The 22584-nt window shown below is 31.3% G+C and overlaps 3 protein-coding genes across 4 annotated transcripts; 2 read left to right on the top strand and 1 right to left on the bottom strand.

The window, feature by feature from the left end:
• Positions 1-8582: 8582 nt before the first annotated feature.
• LOC130808052 (leucine-rich repeat receptor-like serine/threonine-protein kinase BAM3) lies at positions 8583-10993 on the top strand. Of its 2 annotated transcripts, none has more exons than XM_057673489.1 (2): positions 8583-10063; positions 10688-10993. In XM_057673489.1, exon 1 carries the CDS (start codon positions 8986-8988, stop codon positions 9922-9924), a length of 939 nt encoding a protein of 312 aa, XP_057529472.1. In that variant the 5' UTR covers positions 8583-8985; the 3' UTR covers positions 9925-10063; positions 10688-10993. The 2 variants fall into 2 exon arrangements, with proteins under 2 accessions (XP_057529472.1, XP_057529471.1); XM_057673488.1 differs by having other exon boundaries at positions 8583-10438.
• LOC130807735 (receptor-like protein 9DC3) lies at positions 10919-11851 on the top strand. Its single transcript, XM_057673057.1, has 2 exons — positions 10919-10934; positions 11016-11851. Exons 1-2 carry the CDS (start codon positions 10919-10921, stop codon positions 11849-11851), a joined length of 852 nt encoding a protein of 283 aa, XP_057529040.1.
• Positions 11852-19436: 7585 nt separating this feature from the next.
• Positions 19437-20063, bottom strand: LOC130807732 (uncharacterized). Its single transcript, XM_057673054.1, has one exon. The coding sequence runs from the start codon at positions 20061-20063 to the stop codon at positions 19437-19439; it is 627 nt and encodes a 208-aa protein (XP_057529037.1).
• Positions 20064-22584: the final 2521 nt, after the last annotated feature.

Genomic DNA, 22584 nt, shown 5'->3' with positions numbered 1-22584 from the left:
TGCAAAGAAAGAGTTTCCAGGTAATGCTTACCTACTGTAATAGGTTAACCCTAGTAATTTAAAAAAGTAAAAGAAATTAATATCTTAACCTAATAAACTCTTCACTTTCCTTGAAAATCTTCATTCGATGTCTGTCTCTGGTTTTTTTTTCTCTCTCTCTCTCTCTCTCTCTCTCTCTCTCTCTCTCTCTTTGTCTCCACTCATTCAGTTCGTTGAAGATGCAAATGAGTAGGTGTGGTTCTTCTTCTTGTGGATGCAGTGCAAACTCAGTTAATGTTAAGATGTTATCACAAATTGAAGGCGAAATTGGGAATTGTTCATAGAGGACCAAACATAAGAGATAATTTATATTCTTGCCCAAATTGGCCATTAAGATGATAAATTTTCCGTCTTTATCCCTTTGCCATTAATATTCCGTGAGAATTCAAATTCGTAGAAGGAGGGAACTTGGGTTTATAAATTGTTCACTTTCGCTTTCATATTCCCCTTTATTTTTTCACTTACACCTTCAATCTTCAATCTCTTGCACTTATTCTTCAACTTTCAATCTTCTTCAACCTTCAATCTTCAACCATCAACCTTCAACCTTCAACATTTATCCAACCGACATTATCTATTTTCGGTTAGTTTTCTAATATTTTTTAGTTTTGTTTGATAGTTCATATTTTGTTGTTATTTGATGATAGTGTATATGTAGATTTGTTTTTCGATTTGTATGTTGTTGGTGGTAAATTTCAGTTTGTGCATCATCCATTTTTTTTGTTCATTTTTGATAATTTTTAATTTGTATGTTGCTGTATGTGTTGGTAATTATTAATGTTGATAGATTTTGTTAATTTTTTTTGTTTATATGTTGATTTTTGTTAATTTTTTTGTTTATATGATAGTTTTTGTTAATTTTTTTTATTTATATGTAGATTTTTCTGTTAGTTCACATTGTTGTATGTTGTTGTTGGTAGATTTTTTTTGTTAATTCTTGATAGTTATTTTTCTGTTTTTTTCGAGTTTTTTTATTTCAGATTTTTTTGATTTATCTGTCCAAATGTTTAATTTTAGATTTTTTTAAAAATTTTTGAATTTTTTTGTGTTTGTTTGTTGGTAATTAGCTATTAGTTTTTTTAATTATTTGTTAAATAATGAATTTTTTGTTAATCTCAATTTTTAATTTCATGGTGGAAGTCGCGGTGCATCTCGTAGTTCCCAAGGATCTCGTAACACACGTGCTCCAAGTGGCTCGTGCAAGTCCCGTATGCGGCGGGGTGGTGGAAGTGGTAGTGGTAATTAGTAGATGATTTAGGATGTTGTACATTTTATTCAAAAATAATTTATATGTAAATTTAGTATTTTTAACCTTTTGTATTATATTTGTTATTATTTTCTATATGAATATAATTAGTTTATTGTTTATATAATTTTTTTTGTCGTATATTTGTTTTGTTATTTTAGTTTTATGTAATTTTATATATTTATTGTTATTTTAATTAAAATAAAACCTAAATTATAAATTATAAACTCTTAATTCTTACTCCTAGCTCCAATCCATTTGAGTTGTCCCATTTAGTTTTGGCACACTATCCAATGCACTAATTCAATTCTAAATATCTTTAATTGTGCATAATTAAAAAATATAAAAATTTGATATTAATAAAATGTTGAGAAGAATCAAACAAGATCCCACATGACTATATTTTGACGTCTAGATTAAGAATAAAATACAAATTGAGAGTGATCGATGAATAGTGTCAAAAAACTAAATGGGACAACTCAAATGCAACGGAGGGAGTATTAATTAATATTAAAATACTAATAATAATAAAATAATATTTATAATAATAAAATAATAATAATACAATAATAATATTGAAATATAATAGGAAGTTCAAGATATAAAATGGTGACGACATTAGGTTTCTGACGCAAACAATTGAGACAGGATCACTACTTAAAATACTGATGGCGATGACAAAAATGGCTATGGGTCCTTCCTGTCTCCATCCTGTCGCCATATGGGTGATCGCGACAGGATGGAGACGAGAAGGACCCGTAACCATTTGGTGCTTTTTTTGTAGTGGTTGTAAGAAAGTGTTAATTTTTTTTATGTTGTTTTCAATAATGGTGATTGTGTTCTTCTTTGAGTGGGATGAAGAATTCAAATTTCCATAAAATTCAGATGTTATGTTTGGAAAATTGGTAGAGCTAGAGGCACAGTGTGGTATGTTGGATGAGAAGATGAGACCCAACCCAATGAGTGAAACCTAATGTCTAAGCAAAAATCGAAAAATTATCAGTTGAATAATAAGGTATCAATTGCGAATTTAAAATTAAAAACTTACTTGTGTTGTGATGTTTTTCTCGAAATCTCCTTTGCAATGCCGAAGAAAGGGAAGTTGCCTTAAAATTTTGCTTGAACCTCCATCACAAGAATGCTGAAGGTTAGATTATTTTTGGTTAAAGAAGGTAATTCCATGTGTGAAGAAGAAGATAGTAACCTTTATTTTTTGAAATAAAGTCTAACTGACAGCTATGACTTGGTTGGTATAGGAATTTAATGATTTTACCGGTGACTAGTAAAATAGCTCTTTCTTTGCAAAATTGAGCAAAAGGTTGGATTTTTAAAGAATAAATGAAACATTGGCCTTTTATTTGCAGATGGCCAAAATGTTGGCCTTTTAGAAACATTTTTTCCTATAATATATTGCATAATATATTGTTGACAATTTTTAAAATTATAGAGTTAATTTATAAATATAACTATCAAAATTGAGTGTTTCTACTGCATAATATCTCACTTTATTTTTTTTATATCATATGTTTATATATGTCGATGCTAAAAAAATTGTGCTTTGCACTGGTTTTTGCACTAGTTAATCACTAAAATACAATAAATTAACAATCTATACTTGAATACCTAAATTCAATGATTTGGTCGGAAAAAGAAAATATCAAAAAAAAAACTTAGTAACTATTAACCCAAAAATAATTGAAAAAACACTACACTACTATGTCGTCATTTATATTACCTTTGTTCAGAAACACTTCCTACTAATAGTGACATGTTGTATCATATTGTGTGGGAAAATTAAATTAGGACCTTATTTAGTTTGGCATTATTTATTTATTTTATTTTTATTTATTAAAAATTAAAAATAGAGTTAAAGTTTAATAAATACGAGATATAGCCACTATATATCAAATAATGAAACATACTAACTCCATCTCATCAGGTTTCAGTCAGAGTAGTCTATCGGCTTCAAACACCAAGTTATATCCTACACAATTCAATATGGGGTTAGAAACAAAATTTCTACTAATACCGGGTGCAAAACACACATATTTTAGGATTAAATGATTTATCAATGTAAACAGAAGTTTTACTTGTCCTTTGCCATAGATTTTAATTGAAGAATTATATCCAATGTAAAGACTTTCTCCATCCACAACTATATGTAAAGATGTGAACGTTTGTTTAATGTTACAAACATATTTTGAAACTTCGAAACCAATCCATCAAAACATGTGATCATGTCGCACAACATTCATATTAGAATATATGGAAGAAAAAATCAAACCAAAATCAATTCTGCAAAATTACCTTTAGTAGGATGATCCTTATTTGATGAAGCATGCCTTGCTTCAAGTTCTTTTGTCTTTTCTTGAACACAAAGTAACTCATTTAGCAATGTCAGGGTTTTCCACATTTTTAACAAGTATTTTGCTGGTGGAAAAAGTCTTATTTGTATCTATGGTTTAAGGCTATTTGTATTTTATATTGTGGGTTATTAATAAGAGGTTACAAATAACACATTATTTGTACCTTTTGGAAACCAAAGATTATTTGTATCGTTTGTTTCAAGCAAATGATACAAATAATATTTTTTAATAATAGTAATTATACAAAAAATTTATTATTTGTATCGTTTGCTTCAACTAATAACTAATTATGTGATCAAAAGAAAGCTACAATGAAGCATGTAATAAAGCTATACAACTCTTATAAGTTATACTAACAATAAAGCTAATACAATTCTAACTGTAATTCAACATTTTCTTGCTCAAAATTTGGTGTTTCAAATATTAAAAAATAAATTGAGGACTAACAAGATAATGAATCATGATTAACTGAAAAAATTTGCCAGTAGGTCTAAAATTGCAAAGCCGACATATTTTAATAGGTTTAGTTTTTTTTTTTCTGGGCATTATTAAAAGTCGCCATTTTTTTTCATTGTGTTCGCCACCCTTTATATATTAAAATTTCAATATTACCCTTAATGAAATTTCATTACTTTATCTCTCTAACTTCTCTCTAAAAAAACTCTTTGAACTAAAATTCAATATCAAAACACTATGACAAATGAAAATAATCACCAAAAAGATTCGGTAATCATCGATAACGATCTTTAATTTCAAAAAAACAATTGCTTGTGTTGAAATTTGATACATGTTCACTCTTTTGGCCATAACTTTTGATAGGAAAATTACATAATTGCAATGTTTGTAGCATTAGAACCTAAACTTTATATTATATGCCCGATTCCGATAACCGAGCGAGAAATGACGATCGTTTAAAGTTTGTGTTGTGCTGAAATTTGATACATGTTCAATCTTTTGGCCATAACTTTTTGTAGAAAAATCGCATTAATGCAAGGTTTTGCGGCATTAGAAACTAGACTTCAAGAGCTTTCCAACTATATATATATGCCCAATTCCGTTAATCGAGCAAGAAATGACAATCGTTTAAACTTTGCAGTGATTTTTAGTACATCTAGTCGCGTAAAACACGCGACTGGACCGCGATATAGTCGCGTAAAAACACGCGACCGGATTGCGTAAAAGGGTGGCGATTTTTTTGAGTTTTTTTTGTCACCACACGCCTTTTTTTTAGTGGTGGGAACCGTGGGCAAGCGGTATATACAAGTTTAGATGAAAACAAAATATATAACGGAAAATGAAGTAGTACATGATATAATTTGTTTTTATAGAAGTCTCAAATTCTCTATGTAAACAACTATATAGTTGTAGTTTTACAATTTACATGAATAGTATAACAAATAATTAGTTTAGTGTGCTATGAATTATATGACAACTAATTTATATAGAGCTGTATATAGGACAAAAGAAGATCAGATGATTTGAACTGTGCTCAAAATATTATTAAAGATTAGATGATTTTTTTTTCTGCAAATTGTATAAATTTCTCAACCCCTTCTAAATATATAATATTATAAACTCCTTTATAACTTCGCTTATACATCCAACTTCTTTCACTACGTAAGTCTATTATTCTGCGAAATAACAATTTATGAAATCCGTAAAATAATTTAACAAAAACAGCTGAAAAGGGAATCGGCTTTTCAATTTACCGACTGTTCACCGAATTTTGAAATTTCCAACTGAATTCCAGTGGGAAAATAGTCGGTAATTCTTAAAAAAAAATTTAATACGCTTTTCGGTGCAGCCAATTTTTGCATGATAATTATAAGTACTTACTAGTAGAAATAATAGTTTTTCTCTTATTAATACTTTCCTATGCACTATAAAAAGGTGGAAATGTTGAATATATGTTCCTCAAATCTAGTGAAATCCAGTATTGTAAACTTTACTTATGCTAATAAATTGCAACAATAAAATTTTAGTTATTTTAGTAGTTAAATTTTTTTGTATCTTTATGCAAAATTTGATTGTTGCAACTAGCGGGGAGGTATTACTATAAGTAAAGAATACGATGTTGAATTTCATTAGCTTTGAGTAACATATTTTCTTCATTTCTAACACATTTTTATAGTACATAGGTGAATATAATTAAGAGAAAAACTACTTCTTCTAGTAAGTACTTATAATTATTACGAATAAATGTCTGCACTAAAAAGCTTATTAAATTTTTTTTCATTACATAATAAATATAACATAAAGCATATTTAAAATAATAAATAATGTAAATATGACTTTTATAAATAACATACCTTGATATTTTGTTGAATACTTATATGATATTTTTGTTAGAAGAAATTAAATTGTTTAGGGTAGGGAGAAGAAATTTTTGAGAGAGTGAGGTATATTTGGTTGTAGAATTTGAGGGTAATTGAGGGAAAAGGATGATAAAGGATGGAAAAGGACTGCGATTGGGAAATCGTAAATATAAAATTCCGACTATCCACCGACTGAATACCTACCAACCCTCCTCCTCCAAATATTCCGACTAAATACCGACTATATTGGGCAGTCGAAAATTCCCGATTATCTTTCAGTCGGTGATTAGTCGGATTTTCCTACAATTTTGGGCTAGTAGGAATTTAGTCAGAATGTCCGACTGACTACAGTTAGTCGGTAAGTTACACGAAAATTTCCGACTGTTTCCGATTAGTCGGTGATTTAGCATTTGTTTTGAAGAAGGTATGTGTTGTAACTACATTTACTCTTGTACTTGAAACAACTCTCGTGTGAAAAGATATAATAAAGTATATAACATATCCTAAATATACAATCTAAAGCTTAGTTTTTAGACTGTTTCCTTCGCAAATGAAGGAAATTGATAATGTCAAAATTTTCTTCGTTCTGCAACCAACTTAGTTCATACCCACATAATTAATTTCCTTAAATAATTATATATTTCCGTTGTCTCTCTGAATTGATAACATATGACTTAAAAAACACTCAAATTTTTAAATTATATAATGCTTTCTCATAAGATGGAGAGAGTATCTCTCCATAAGCGTAAGCGTAACGAAGGTTTCAGAGGGGCATGGGTCCATTTGACGGATACAAGTCAAAGTCTTGTCTATAAAGACAAAGTTGTACCTTGAGGCCTTAATAGCTTATGCTCCATTAATTAAAGTCATGGATGACTTGGCTTTTTAGTAGACTTGTACTACTATATATCTACTTCTTCGGTTCTGAAATACTTGCTATATTACGGTTTTTGATACTATTAATCCTTCAAGCTTATTTTATCTATTGTAATTAATGTGTAAGAAGAAATATAGTCAAGTGAGATCTTGTTTGAATCGTCTAATCGCATACTTTCATAATATTAACTTTTTATAATTTTTAGATTTGCATATTTCAATATATAAATGATCGACATAACACACTGAATCGCGTAAAAGTTATATATGTAATATGTTATAAGAAAAATTATATCTTTTAGAAATAAATTAAAAGGGACGGAGAAAGTATGTAGCTTCAATTGTTTTGAGTAAGTGTACTATATTATCTAGCTTACTAGTAATGCGATTAATTATTGTATTAATTGATGAGAATAAAAATAAAACTTTAATATATTTGAATATATTAAATTATTTAACGGACTTTATGATTATGATTGTCTTATTCTAATAAAAATAAATTTTCTTCTACAAAATTATTTTCATTCATTATCACTTGAGGGATTCGAATTATATGTCAGTGCAAAATAACATTTATGTATCTTGCCAAAAAAATCGTTGGGGAGGATTCTTAGAGTACAAATATACTCTTTTATCCACTTAATTTTGCTACAATACGAAAATAAAAATGGAAGGTTTTTATGTATTGCGTAGCAAAATAAAAGAGGCGGAAGGAGCATTTTTATTATATGATCAAAATCTATTTTTCATTAATTTTCATTACCACTGAATAAAACATGAAAATAGATTTAACAAACGTCTCCCAATTATGACTTCGTTCTTTGATCATCATTCTCAGTTTTTTTTGAAGAGATCATCATTCCCACTTAATCAAACTTAATTCTTGACATTTATTTTTTTTTCAAGAACTTATTAGATTCATCTTAAATTCATATTAAAAAATAAAAATAATTAAAGTTTGATAAAATTTAGTTTAAATCAGTAAAAATCAGCTTATGTCGTAAAAATAAGTTATTATAAGTTAAAATTTTATTTTGAGTTCAGAAAAAGTTTTAATTCAATCAAAATTAGTAATTTTGAATAAGAAAAAGAATACAAAATTAATAAGAATAAATTTCAATGATAAGGAAAAATCATATAATATAATACATTTTGATTAAAAACAATTAAGTTCAATTCAATCTAAATAATACATTTTGATTAAAAACACCATATGACCTTAACATATAATTCAATTTACTTTTAAAATATATGAAATTATTTTCTATAATTGAATACGATAGATACATATTTAAGGATACATTAAAGTAGTATCCTAAGTTGCTTTCAAAAAGAACTACATAGCATTGTGTAGGAAAATTTAGATGGTAAAATTATGAATTGATTTATTTGGAGAGGAAGATAAGTGAATATATAAAATGACTATTCTTATTCATTGCTCCAAATTGATTACATCAATGGATATTTATAGTGATGAGTTTAGTTATAAGTTTACTAAAGATATCTTAAATATTTTTACTTTTTAATTACTTTTTCTAGAAACTTCTATTATATTATCTTAAATACTTTTAATTTTTTAATTCTTTAATTTAGATATTTTTTATATTTAATTAAAATCCTAGATTTTTGTAGATTATTTTAACACATTAGAAATAGTCTTTCATTTTCCTCTCATCATTTATCTTAATTCTAGTATTCTACCCATCAAAGTAAAAGAAACAAAAATAACAAAATGCGAATTCTTGTTTTTTTCTTGTTTATTCACTGTCTGAATATTAGCTTCATCAATGGCGGAACATTATCAGAACAAGAAGCATTATTAGCTATTAAATCTGCCATTATAGATGATCCTCATAAAAGTTTATCATCTTGGAAAAACACTACTCACCATTGCAATTAGTCGTTCGTCACTTGCTCTTCGTCTTCTCACTCTCCCACTGTCATTTCCCTGGACATCTCCAACTTAGAACTCAGTGGTACTCTCTCTCCTCAAATCGGTTTTCTTATAAACCTGCAAAAGCTATCTCTCCTTTATAACAATTTTTATGGGCATGTCCCGTCTTCTCTTCCTATCCTTACAAAACTCCAATATCTCGACCTAGAATTAAACCAATTTAGTGGTCCACTCCCTTTAATTGTTAATATGTCGGAGCTTCGGTGCCTTTCCCTTACTGGGAACTACTTTTCTGGTACAATATCGCCAGAGTTTAGTAAACTTCAAAAGCTTCAAGTTTTGGATCTTTCTAACAACAATCTTTGGGGATTACTTCCTTATGAATTAGGATTCTTAAAGAGGTTGAAAACTTTAGATTTATCACATAATCAGTTACATAGTGAGATATCAAATTCTTTTTCTCTTCTTACAAATTTAATTCATTTGGGTTTAACAAATAATCAATTACATGGTGAGATACCAAATTCTTTTTCTCTTCTTACAAAATTGATTTATTTGGATTTATCATATAACCTTTTACATGGTGAGATACCAAATTCTTTTTCTCTTCTTACAAATTTGAGGAGTTTGTATTTATCAAATAATCAATTACATGGTGAGATACCAAATTCTTTTTCTCTTCTTACAAATTTGATTTATTTGTTCTTATCAAATAATCAATTACATGGTGAGATACCAAATATTTTTCCTCTTCTTACAAATTTGATTACTTTGTTTTTATCAAATAATCAATTACATGGTGAGATACCAAATTGTTTTTCTCTTCTTAAAAATTTGAATTATTTGGATTTATCAAATAATCAATTACATGGAGAGATACCAAATTCTTTTTCTCTTCTTACAAATTTGATTCAATTGGATTTATCAAATAATCAATTACATGGTGAGATACCAAATTCTTTTTCTCTTCTTACAAACTTGACGTCCTTAAGTCTTTGTCAAAACAACTTACAAGGTTTCATAACAGAGTTTATTGGGGATTTATTTAAGTTAGAAGTACTTGTTTTTTGGGATAATAACTTTCCAAGAAGAATTCCACGTAAGTTGGGGACGAATGGGATATTGAGTGTCCTAGATGTTTCTTCAAATAAGCTTAGTGGTCCAATCCCTGAGAGTTTAGGGAGTTGAAAGTCACTATATTTTCTAAATTTGACAGATAATCAACTCACGGGTCAGTTACCTGTCAACATTGGAAAGCTTACGAGTCTTCGTTATTTGTTGGTTGCCAACAATAACTTGATTGGAAAAATCACACCACAGATTACAGGTACACTAGTCTTTAGCAATGCCTATCTAAATTGCGTCTTCCAAAATAGTTCGCCATTGCATACATTGAGACTTCCAACTGTTAAATTATTATTTTCTTTTTTGAATTCGCTTGTCACTAATAAAAATATATTTCTTGTATTATTAAGGTTTTTCATATTTGCTTTTTTTTTTTTATAACATTGATTAATGTAACCAATAAAAATATATTAAACAAGTTCTATAATGTATTTCTTTGATTTTTGATATTTATATTTTGTATACATTAATAAAGATTATAAAAAAATAATATATCAATTATCTCACATCTAATATGCCAACATAGGAAGCATCACCGCACAGTTTACTGAGTGGAATTATCCTAACGTGATTACAGGTACACTAAGTTTATAGTTATTGTTTTATTTTTTAAAACAAGATATTCCATAAAGTTGAGTGGAATTATCCTAACGTGCTTACATGTACTCTAACTTTTTTAAGGAGTCATGTGGTCAAATTTATTTTTTTTGTTTTCAAAAAAGATTAAATTTCTTGGTAGCATATTCTTTTACTATGATGTATTTATACATTATTATATGAAGCTACAACTTTCTCTAAATTCTTTCATATTTGTCATGCATTCCAGGATACAATATCACGAATTTTAAAAACTATTCTATCTGCAACTTGGTTGATCTTGAAATCCTTGATTTATCTTATAACAAGTTTAATGGAGAAGTTCCTCATTGCTTGGGCAATACTAGTACTAAATTAGTTGTATTGAATCTCCAATCAAATAATTTCAAGGGCATCCTTCCATCAACATTTTGTACTTGTGATTTATTGGAATATGTAGATTTCACTGACAATCAGTTAGATGGAGCTATACCTAGGTCTTTATCTAAATGTAGAAACCTGAAAGTCCTAAATTTTGAGGAACAATAAATTCAAAGATGTATTCCCCTATTTGTTAGGTAGCCTTCCGTCTTTAGAGGTTCTCAGCCTGCCCTTTAATAAATTTCATGGTGATATAACTAACAATTTATCAAAGATTGCAACATCTCCTTTTTCAAATCTACAAATTCTCCACCTTTCAAACAATAACTTTTGTGGTAAGTTGCCATTCATGTACATCAAACAATTTCGTTCCATGATGGATATCGACATGTCTACTATAGGAAGTCCAAGGTACTTAGAAAATAAATTTTGTAATTATATGTACTCCATCAAGATGATAGTAAAGGGGAAGCAACTGGATTATACGAAGATAATTACTTCTATGTCAACATTTGATATGTCTAATAATCACTTTGAAGGAGAGATTCCAAATTCTATAGGGATGTTGCGAGCACTTCGAAATCTTAATCTCTCGCATAACCTACTTACCGGAAACATCCCTCCATCCATCGGGAACTTATCATTTTTGGATGGTTTAGACCTATCATCAAATAGGCTTATTGAAGAAATCCCTCAAGAACTTGTTATTTTAACATTTCTCGAGGTTTTTAATGTTTCATATAATCAACTGGAAAGGCCTATACCCCATGGTAACAATTTTGATACCTTCTCATCTAATTCGTACGAGGGAAATCTTGAATTGTGTGGAGCACCATTACTTGAATGCAAAAACAATACTATTGTGCAATCTTTGAACAATGATAATGTGGAAGAAAAAACAGAATTATCGATGTGGGAAGTTGTAGTGATTGGATTTGGAAGTGGTACAATAGTTGGTTTGGCTTGGGGGTACTACATATTGTCAGTGGGGAAGCCTTTTTGGCTTTTTAAATTGTTGAACAAGATGGAATGAGTTTTACTTGATTTTCATGACCACCATTTCAGTAGAAGAAGTAGAACAAGAAGAACAAAGAACTAAAAGTGATCATCTATCTGAGAAACATTTCATTTGTAGCAAGAAGTAGAGTGTGATGTAATGGGCTCTTTTGGGCTTTACTTGAATTTGTAGCATTTCCTATTACTTTTCATTGTACTTTATTCATAATTATATTTTTTGATAATAAAATTTCTTTTCCATAAAAAAATATAAATATGTGCCAAATGGGTGAATGTGATAATCTATCTATGAAAGAAACATTTCATTTCATGAGATGTCTATAAAGCATAAAATGTCATGTTTTCCACTGCATTGTTAAGTCAGTTGATTTTGTTTTTCCGAGTTTGATCAATAAATTAATTGTCAGCTTTTACTCTATTTACAATAACACAACCCCGACCGTGGGTGTAAGCGAGGAGTGCTGCCGCCTAGGGCCCAATCTTGAAAAGGGCTAATAACTTAAGTCACCATTAAATTTAATCGTCATTTTCAAGTTGGGAAAAGAAAATAAAATGTTAGATTATTATTTTCCTACTTTTCTCTCAGTCTCATTTAATCTTTCCTTTTTTCCAATTAATCATACATTAATTCTAATAAATGATTAAAAATTTTCCAAAACATCACAATTTTCAACTGTTAAAAGTAATTGTAGTCTTTACCCAGAAATAGTCACACAATGCCATGGATAAATAACAGACTTTTTTTTTTGTTCTTCAGAGTTTGCCATTTTATTTCTCGTTTCACTATTCATCTACAAATTTTAATAATCTAAATTCAAGAAAAAGATTAAGCAACCAAAGAACCATTACTATATTGTTATTTGTGCCTTTATTTTCTTGTTGATTAAGAGAAAGAATTTCTCCATTCTTCTTTACTTGTACCATTTGTTTTTTCACACTTTTCAATATACGAATTCAATCGTTAATATCTCTATTTATGCAATCAAAAAATTATGGAAACTAGAAATTAATAAACGTTGAATCGAAACAATTCAAATAAGGTCTCATATGACTATATTTTAACTTATAAATTACTAATAATATAAAAGTGAGTTTGCTTAATGAATAGTGCCGAAATCAACTATTCTAAAAGGATTAAATACTTTCGTTTCATACTGCATGTTTTTCTTGTCTTGTTTTGTCAATTGGAATGGATTTTTGAGTGCTTGATTTAGAGGGTTGATTTGATGGGTTAGAAAGGGATTTCTTAATGGAAGATATTTTATTCATTCTAATTTTGGTGGGACATCTAAAAGAAATTGGCATGACTTTTATACAGAATTGATTTTAACTTATGAATTTGTTTAAACTATTTATCTTTTTAATACAGGTCAATTTGACAAACATTTAGATATTCTTTTTTTCTTGAATTTAACTTATATATTTTATAATGAAGTTTATAAATTGTTGTTGTTCTAGTGGTTTTTTATTTTTGGAAGTATTTTTACTGTGTAGTCTCTTTTTAGTTATTGATGTTAAGTAGTGATAATCAGAATGAATTCTTGTATTAAGTTTTATAAAATGTGCTATTTTATAAAGTGTGATAATCAGTACTTTGATCACGAATTCACGACATCAACTAAACTTAATAACCAAACCAACTTTTTCAATCATTTTGATAACGACTAGCACCCAAGAGATCCCTTCTTTATTTTACAATGTTTGGAGCTCTAGAAATACTTATTACCAAGAAAATGAACTAATACATCCAATCTCGTTTAATGCATAACCTAACATTTATAACCATGATGACAATTAATCAAAATGATGTGTCATAATGCCATTCACTACATTTCTCATAGTTAATTACCATAGTGAATAAGGGTTAGCGCCAAGTATGTTCAAAGTAACTCACAATGACATCGAGCACTATAACTTATGAGTATACTAAGGTTACACAACTTACAATCAAAATATCCAAGCATAACAACGATAATTACAACTAATAACGACAACCATACAATCGTAAAATAACAACTTTTAGCGACTAATGATATTAATCAACAACCACGATTAGTTAGCAATAATCACTAATCAACATTAACAAAGATAATAAGGGCAATTAGTAAACATTCTTTGCGGCCAACGATCCTAACCAATACTAAAACCAATACCACCACCCTATTCAACCACAATTTCTTCCACTAATACTTATTCAAAGCTATCCAAATGACCACAATACTTCAAAAATGTAGTATGATAGTACACACGATTAAGAGTAATCATTCTATAATCAAACCCTAACCACTTAATGCTCAAGGATAACACCATTTCTATTACCCATGTTAAGATTAAACCAAATTAATACACAATCAACACAACCCATAATTCTAATCATACTACAAACCCTAAATCATAAGTATGTTCAATTCATCAATCAAACTCTTACCCACAAAAGATTCAATGAAAATAATACAAAAATCATTACTAACTCATAAACTTAATAACAATTTTAATTAAAAAAAAGAGAAAATCAATTACGGAAGAGGATATGGCTTACTTAGGTGAACAAGAGAAAAGGGTGAATAGAAGAGTGGTTAGTGTGGTGGTGGATGGAGTCACGGCTCATACTGTTGTTGTCACAGCCTCTAGTTGATGGCGGCAAGGAATGACGCGGTTGCTGATGGTGAAAAGGGAGACTCAGCTGCCCTGCTATGGTGCAGCTCACGGTCAGTAAGTGGCTAGTGCTGCTGGCGGTTTGACGTGGGAGAAGGAGGGAGAAATGGAGGTGGCTGCTGGGCTCCGTGGGCAGCCATTTGGGGTAGCAGCTGGCGGCACACACAAGGGGAAGAGAGAGAAGAGAGGGAAAGAGGGAAGGAGGGAGAAGAGTGGCGTGATTTTCTTTGTGAGTGAGGGAAGGAGTACTCACAACCCTAACACATCCTTTTATTTTATTTATTTACTTATTTATTTATTTATTTACCTAGGTATATCTTCTTGCGAGGCCCAACTAAGAAACTTACCTTCGTGTGCTCACACATTTTAATAAAATAATTGTTTTGATTCGAACCTCTTTATTTAGAAATCGTAATTGTATTTTTAATATAAATATATGTTAATACTTAAATTAGTATATAAAAGGAATTTATTAAAACTACTTCAAAATTAATTTTAATATAATTATAAAATAACCAAAAGTCATTAAATATTAATTAATGACGTCAGAAAATCTTGGGGTGTTACGTTATTTTTGCTATTTTATTTTCTTTTTTTGTTAAATTACATACAAAAACAGGTTACCATATGCACAACAACATTTATGAGTAATTAACTTAAAAACTGGTATTATTCATGGTTAATCAAAAGTTGGGATTATTGTAGGAAAATCAGTGAAAGATTGGATTATTAAGGGTAATTTTTCCTATATAATTTTCGTCCGCTTGTATAAAATTGTTTAAACATTTTCTACTAACAAGTATCTTCTAATATCTTATACTAATTGAACAACCAAATATTTGAAGCTTTCCAACATTCAAGTTGTTAAAAACGAAATATTCATCAAATATTTTGATTTTTAAAGTATATATACAACGACCACATTACAAATTACATGCACTGAAAAAGTTCCAAATCCCATAATGTTCCAATATATAACAAAGTTCCATATCAAACAATTAAATACACATGATAGCTAATATATAATTTTGAAAAAAAGATGTCAATGGTTCCATGGGTCGGATCTAGGTTGGATCTGGGTCTCAAACGTGTGGACCTGGACCCGGACCCTAAGGTCATGGACCTAGATCCGACCCGGACCCATAGGGTCCAAAAATAGGTGGATCCAAACCCTTAAATTATGGTCGAGATGGGTCTAGACCCTTTGGGTCCAAAACCCATGTCCATCCCTATCTGTATATGGTTGTTGTACGGGGTATGATCATACTTTTCCAATGGGCGCCGGCATGGCCGTCACCGCCCTTGGCTGAGGTGTTGCCATGTGGGTCTTGCAAACCCGAATATGGTGACCTTTTGTCACATAAGAGAATATATGAAATCAAAGAAGAGAAGAAATATGGTGAAGGCATTAAGAAGTAATGAGAAGTAGTTAGAGTTAATACTTACATATGGAAATGTCTCCTTTATCTTGTCATTGTTATGTTGATATTGATTGTTGGTTATATAGATAACATGTTGTTAGTTACTGACGTATACTATTTGTTGTCATTGTTGATGGCTCGTCTTTGATGGCCCTGGTACGACACGTTGGTCTATTATCTTACGTTGAGTAGCGGGGATATCATAGATAGACATTACAGGTGATGGAGCTTCTTTGCATTGCATACGGGGGAAAATGAGTGAGAATCTTGAAGTGCGCACTAATGTTATTGTTTTGAATCTGCCTTCTTTTCATTTAGGTTGTTTATATTTTGAGTTTGAGGCACATGTTCTCCTTTTGTATAAGTTATTTCTGTTGCGTTGTTTTTGTGGTTTGTATGACTTAAATAGTTTATCGTTCTTTTTCTTTCTTCAAACTCAAGCGTTTACATTGGAACCATGATCCATGCTTAGCATGTCGACAGAGGATTAGACGATGATCATTCCGCGGTGATATTTTGTTACAAGGCCGATGATGCCTCTTGTTTATTATTTGTGCAACAAATGTGGCTAATACAATTGCAGGGCACTATGGGAAGGAAGAAAGTAGTACTCTATGAGTTAAAGAATGAAAAGAAGTCACAAAAATATTTTAAGTATTGAGTGGGCATAAGTTGCTAGCAAAGAAAGCCCAAGCAAACGACTCGTCGCATAAAAATCCAAGCGTCTCACAAGGCAAAAGTTGGAGACGAGTCGTCGCTTTTGCCTGACCGAGAGGCGGCGACTCATCACAACTCACTGCTTTTAAATATGAAGATCAGAAAAAGGTCGCGACTCGTCGCTTTTACACTACCTATGGGCGACAAGTCATCGCTAAGTTCTGGAATTCTTCATTTGCGTGTTTTGAAGAAGTGACGAGCCGCAATGTTATGGCAATGACTCGTCGTCAGTTGCTGGAACTCCAAGTGCATCGGTTTTCCGCCGACTTCTTCAATAATTTAATTTATTTTAGCTTTATTTTATTATTAGAAATCAATTACTTTTTGGGAAAATTGTCTCCCAAGTAACCTTGGAGTATAAATAGGTTAGTTAATTTCAGATTTACAAAGTCTTTAATTAGTTTTTATGCCCTAATGTTCTAGTTATGTTCTTAGTCTAAAAAACTCAGTTTTTATGTTCTTTTATTTATTTTCATGCAATCCATGGTTTATTTACAGTCCAATTCTTAAGTATCTTTATTTTGTTCATTAATTATATATTCATTTAATTGTCTTTAATTATATATTTTCATCATGTTTATCATCATAATTAGGGCTTTGCTTATTGTTAATTTCAAATTTTAGTGTCTATGTCTTGTGAGTAGATTTTCTCTCTAGGATTGAGGGATTGACCCTAATATGATGTATAGAATGATTTTATTTGATTAATTATATGAAATTTGAATTCTTATGATTGAATCTATGTTTGATGAACCTTAGCTTGAATATCTTTATTAACCTTTTCAATAGAACAAAAGTTTGAGATTAGGTGTAACAGTAGCGGTATTCTCGATACATGATTATCATTTAATAATAATAATAATAATAATAATAATAATAATAATAACGTCGGATACAATAATATTGCCTAAGTCTCAAAATGCCGAACTGTTAAAAACTTTAAATTATAAAAACTAAAATTCTTTAAAAATAAAATAGTAAAATATTACGTCTGATAAGAAATACTATTTGTTCAAAATAAAAAGATACATCATCATCATCAAGTCATCATGAAAGGTACAAAAAGCAGCTAAGTTCTCGATAAATAGTAAATGCTGCTGCCCGGATCGAAACCTGAAGCTAAACCTTCTTGCAAAATACTGTCATTCATGATACGGATGACATCCATTTGAATCGGAATCAGCGCCTAACGCCGAGTACAAACTCCTCAACAATGTAATACTATGACAATCATAATATATTCAAAAGATATCCAAAGTACATTTCAAAACTCGATTTTTAATTCCTCGGTTCTCGTTTCTCATTTTTAATTCTCGAATACTTTCCAAAAATTTTCACATTCATCACACGAATGTAAATAATATATTTGCTACAGTGACCTACACCTAGTAACTATAAGATTCATCCAATGGATCTACTTAGACCCAAAATCACATTTGCACACACACATAATAATGACTTTCTGATATATGTAAGGGTCTGGCTAAAGGAGAAACATATTCCAAACTCTAACAGTGATGGAAGTCGTCACTCCACCAATTTTTATGCTCGAGCTTCTACAGGATGGGACTCTCCCGGACCCCTTGTCTAACCCCGCATTTCTGCGTGCCCGGAAACACGGGCGCCAGATTACACGCCAGTCCGTAGTTCGACATTTCCTTACTATCAAGGTCATTCATCCAAGTACACATAAGTTCAAACAAGGACCAAATGCATTTTACAAGGACCAGAAGAATTAAATGACAAGAACAGGTCAGTGTTAGGAAGTTAGCTTGGGCTAAATGACATTTAAGGTAAAGGTTAAATTTTCACCTCTAAGACCAACATTGAGTGATGCAATTAGAGCTCATCTTAATGAACAAATTTAATAAGACAAATACCATGCTGCAGTAGCAATAACAGCAATTTCTCAGCCATCAAAATAGGGTAATGTACCTCCTTAAGCTTCTCAAACTTGGTAAAATGCCGACCAAACGATGTATAGCGCATACCATGAAGGAAAGGAGCAAGGTAAACTCTGAGCTTGCCTTGCAATAAGCGGGCAACACATAATCAATGCCCTGCAAGAAAACCTGATTGTATTTCCAGCTAATCTACTACTCCCTCCGCGTCAGGCGGTTCCATTTATTGTTCCCCTAAAGAATGTTTCTTTTTATATTACAAAATTTGTAGACATGATTAGCCTTAGCCATCCTAATTTTTATAATTTTTTAATGCTTTTGTTCCCTACAAATTTTCCACTAACTTTATTTTAATAGTTTTTAGTTTTTGGTCTCCACATATTTCTCCTTAACTTTATTTAACAATTTTTTTATGGTTGTGGTGCTCATTTTTTTTCGCTAACTTTATTTTATATATTTTTTAATACTTATAGTCCCCACTTTTTCTCCATTAACTTTATAATTCAATAAGATAATATCTCTACCATTTCAAAATTTCAAGTTTTCATCATTTCTGAGACATTTTTTTTATTGTTGTGGTGCTCATTTTTTTTCGCTAACTTTATTGTTTTTTTTTTGAAAAATTGGAATATATAAATCGAAAGGAAAGAGAGAAAAACTGTAACCAGAACGCACCTCTGCCGCCGGCATAAAAAACCCACGTAGGGGAAAAAGCCATAGGAAAGAGGGGATCAATGAAACAGTCCACCCGAAACAGCATAGGGGTGGGCTATGCATTAGCAAACGTATCTCATCATAACCCGCAAAAAAAACTCTGTGTTTGCCTATTTCCACACCTTACACACCATAGTTATAGTTATGTCATTCTAACCATCCCAGTTCCTATATCGATTTCTATTACATTTTCCTATGTTTGTCTCAACATCGATTCTATATTATATGTCACCTCAGTGGGTGAGATTCCTAAATCCCCCAGCATTTCTTTTGCCCATATTCCTATTCTGATCTTTAGCATGACGACGAAATTATGGATGTTTGGAGATTGCCTTTCGAATTTTATTTTGTTCCTCTCGTACCATAGTGACCATATGCAGCATCCTAAGATCATTCTCCATAATTTTCGACAATATCGGTTCTTTACCAGGCCAAACCATTGAGCGCTGAATATGATACACTGGTTGTGTAGAGCACCAGAGATATTCCACCATTCTAACATTTTCATCCATGCACACCATGAGAATCTGCATGTAAAAAGGATGTGATTGTTTGTTTCTGTTTCCATGTTACAGAACGGGCACACTGCATGCGGCGCTTCAATAATCCCCCATTTAGCTAGATGGTCGCCCGTTTTTAGTTTACCCAGATTTGCCATCCATACCAACAGTTGAGCTCTTGGGGGTAGAAACTTTTGCCATACCAGGTTGATAACGGGTTTGGGGAGAGCGGGAGCATAAGATTCACTCATCTTCTCGACAATGTTTTTTACAGGGTATCCGACGTTATCAGAATTATTCCAGCACACACCATCGGTCATTTCTCTATTTGGCCGTATCTGTTCAATCTGCTATTTGAGTGTGGCAACTGTACCATATTCCCACTCGTAAAGGGTTCTGCGCCATCTGAGATCCCAAGCCCAAGATTCATCATTCCACTTCCCCATCTGACTTATAAAGGAGTGTTTTTGTAGTGATATTGCATACAATCTTGGGAATGACCTCATAAGAATTCCTGCTTCACACCATCTGTCATGCCAAAATCGAACGGTGTTTCCATTCCCTACTTTTACAAGCATGCCCTCTTCAACAATGGATCTAATTTTGGATGTGTCTGCTTCATTGCTCATTAACTGTAACAATGTACCCTCCTTGGCTTTTTTAAATGTTTCCGATGAGGCTTTGAGCCCTTTGATGTCATGAACAAATGTAAGAATTCTTTTCCACAGCGTATTATCAGATTCGGAGAACCGCCACCACCATTTGAATAATAATATCAGATTTTTATGCATCATGTTTCCTACTCCGAGACCTCCTAGTTCTTGCGGAAGTTCAATGCTTTCCCATTTAATCATCGGGCATCCCTTTTGTTATTGTTGTCTTCATTTGAACCTCCCCAGAAAAACCTTCTTTGTATTTTAACTATTTTCAGAACAATGGCTTTTAGCATTTTGAACATACTCATATAGTACACGGGTAGGCTATTGAGAACGCTTTTAATGAGGGTGTGTCTCCCTGCTCGAGATAGAATTTTTGATTTCCATGATGCTAATCGATGTTGTATTTTTTCCATCACCGGCTTCCATACTGAGCATCTATTCATGTTGTCTCCAAGGGGAAAACCCAGATAAGTGAACCGGCAAGATGAGTGGAGGCACCCCGTATTCTTTGCAGTTTCCTTTGCCCAATCTTGATCTGTCGAGTTCCAAGATATGAAGCAGGATTTGCTATAGTTCAGTTTCAAACCAGATATCAGAGCAAAAACATCGAGTATTCTGAAATAATTCGTGATGCACGTGGGATTTCTAGGCGCAAAGATTAGAATATCATCCGCAAATTGTAAGTGTTTCAGACTTACATTGGACTTTCCTATACGCATAGCCTCGATCATATTCCTTTCCTCAGCCTTCCTGAGGAGGCATACCAGTGCTTCACTGACAAGAAGAAAAAGATATGGAGATAAGGGATCACCTTGTCTCAGGCCCTTCTCCATCTTGAAGGGTTTCAAGGGTGAGCCGTTAAGGAGAATCGACATCGAGGCCGTGGTAACACAGTCCATAATCCACCTTATCCATTTCCTACCAAAGCCAAGCTTCTCCATGACTTGTTTCAGGAAAGACCAGTTAACTGAATCATATGCCTTTTGAAAATCAAGTTTAATCAGAGTTCCTGGGATTTTCCTTTTTTTCAACCACCTTATTGATTTTATTTTATATATTTTTTAATACTTATAGGTAAAGGTTAAATATTCACCTCTAAGACCAACATTGAGTGATGCAATTTAACAAGACATAATCAATGTCAAAAGTATGTTCAGAACCAGAAAACCTGATTGTATTTCCAGCTAATCTACTACTCCCTCTGCGTCAGGCGGTTCTATTTATTGTTCCCCTAAAGAATGTTTCTTTTTATATTACAAAATTTGTAGACATGATTAGTCTTAGCCATCCAGATTTTAATAATTTTTTAATGCTTTCGTTCCCCATAAATTTTCCACTAACTTTATTTCAATAGTTTTTAGTTTTTGGTCTCCACATGTTTCTCCTTAACTTTATTTAACATTTTTTTAGGGTTGTCTCATTTTTTTTCGCTATCTTTAATTTATATATTTTTTAATACTTATAGTCCTCCTCACTTTTTCTCCATTAACTTTATAATTAAATAAGATAATATCTCTACCATTTCAAAATTTCAACTTTTCATCATTCTTGAGATAATTCCTTATGGGAACAACAAATAGAAATTGAGGGAATATAAAACAACAAATGTTTCTTATCTTCGAAAAAAAAGTTTTTTTTTTCCCTTTTTAGTATGAAAAATAAGTACCATAACAAACAATTGAATAATAAACTCTCACAATAAGCTAGCCAAACCAACAACCACAAACTAAAACCTGACAACAGATGGCTATGTACTCATACATTATGGGGTATGATTTTTATTTAGTTAAATAATCTCTCAATCAAAACACTCATTAATTAAGTTATTTCATTGATCTCATCAACAACCAAGTAGAACAAAACAATGTAGAAAGTTTTTACATATTGACTTTGGAAGGAAAAGGCGATGAGGTTAACTAGTAGAAAGGCCATGGAGGAATAAGCGTATAACTAGAAGCTTAGGCATGTGCAGTATATAACCTTGGGTAGCACGTGCTACCCATGATTTAAAACAACAAAAATTTTGAGAAGGAACTTCAGTCTTCACGCAGGCGTGAGTAGAAAAAGTGATAATAACTTTGTTACGTTGTTGATGGTTTTATCTCCCTTTTTTATATTATTGTGGCATTACTTTCGGATTATTATTGTATTATAATGCTTGTACCAGTGAGTTTAAAGTGAT

This window comes from Amaranthus tricolor, chromosome 3 (genome assembly GCF_026212465.1).
Source record: "Amaranthus tricolor cultivar Red isolate AtriRed21 chromosome 3, ASM2621246v1, whole genome shotgun sequence".
Lineage (NCBI taxonomy): Eukaryota > Viridiplantae > Streptophyta > Magnoliopsida > Caryophyllales > Amaranthaceae > Amaranthus > Amaranthus tricolor.
Note: the sequence above shows the minus strand (reverse complement) of the source record. Positions and strands in the feature narration are given on the sequence as shown.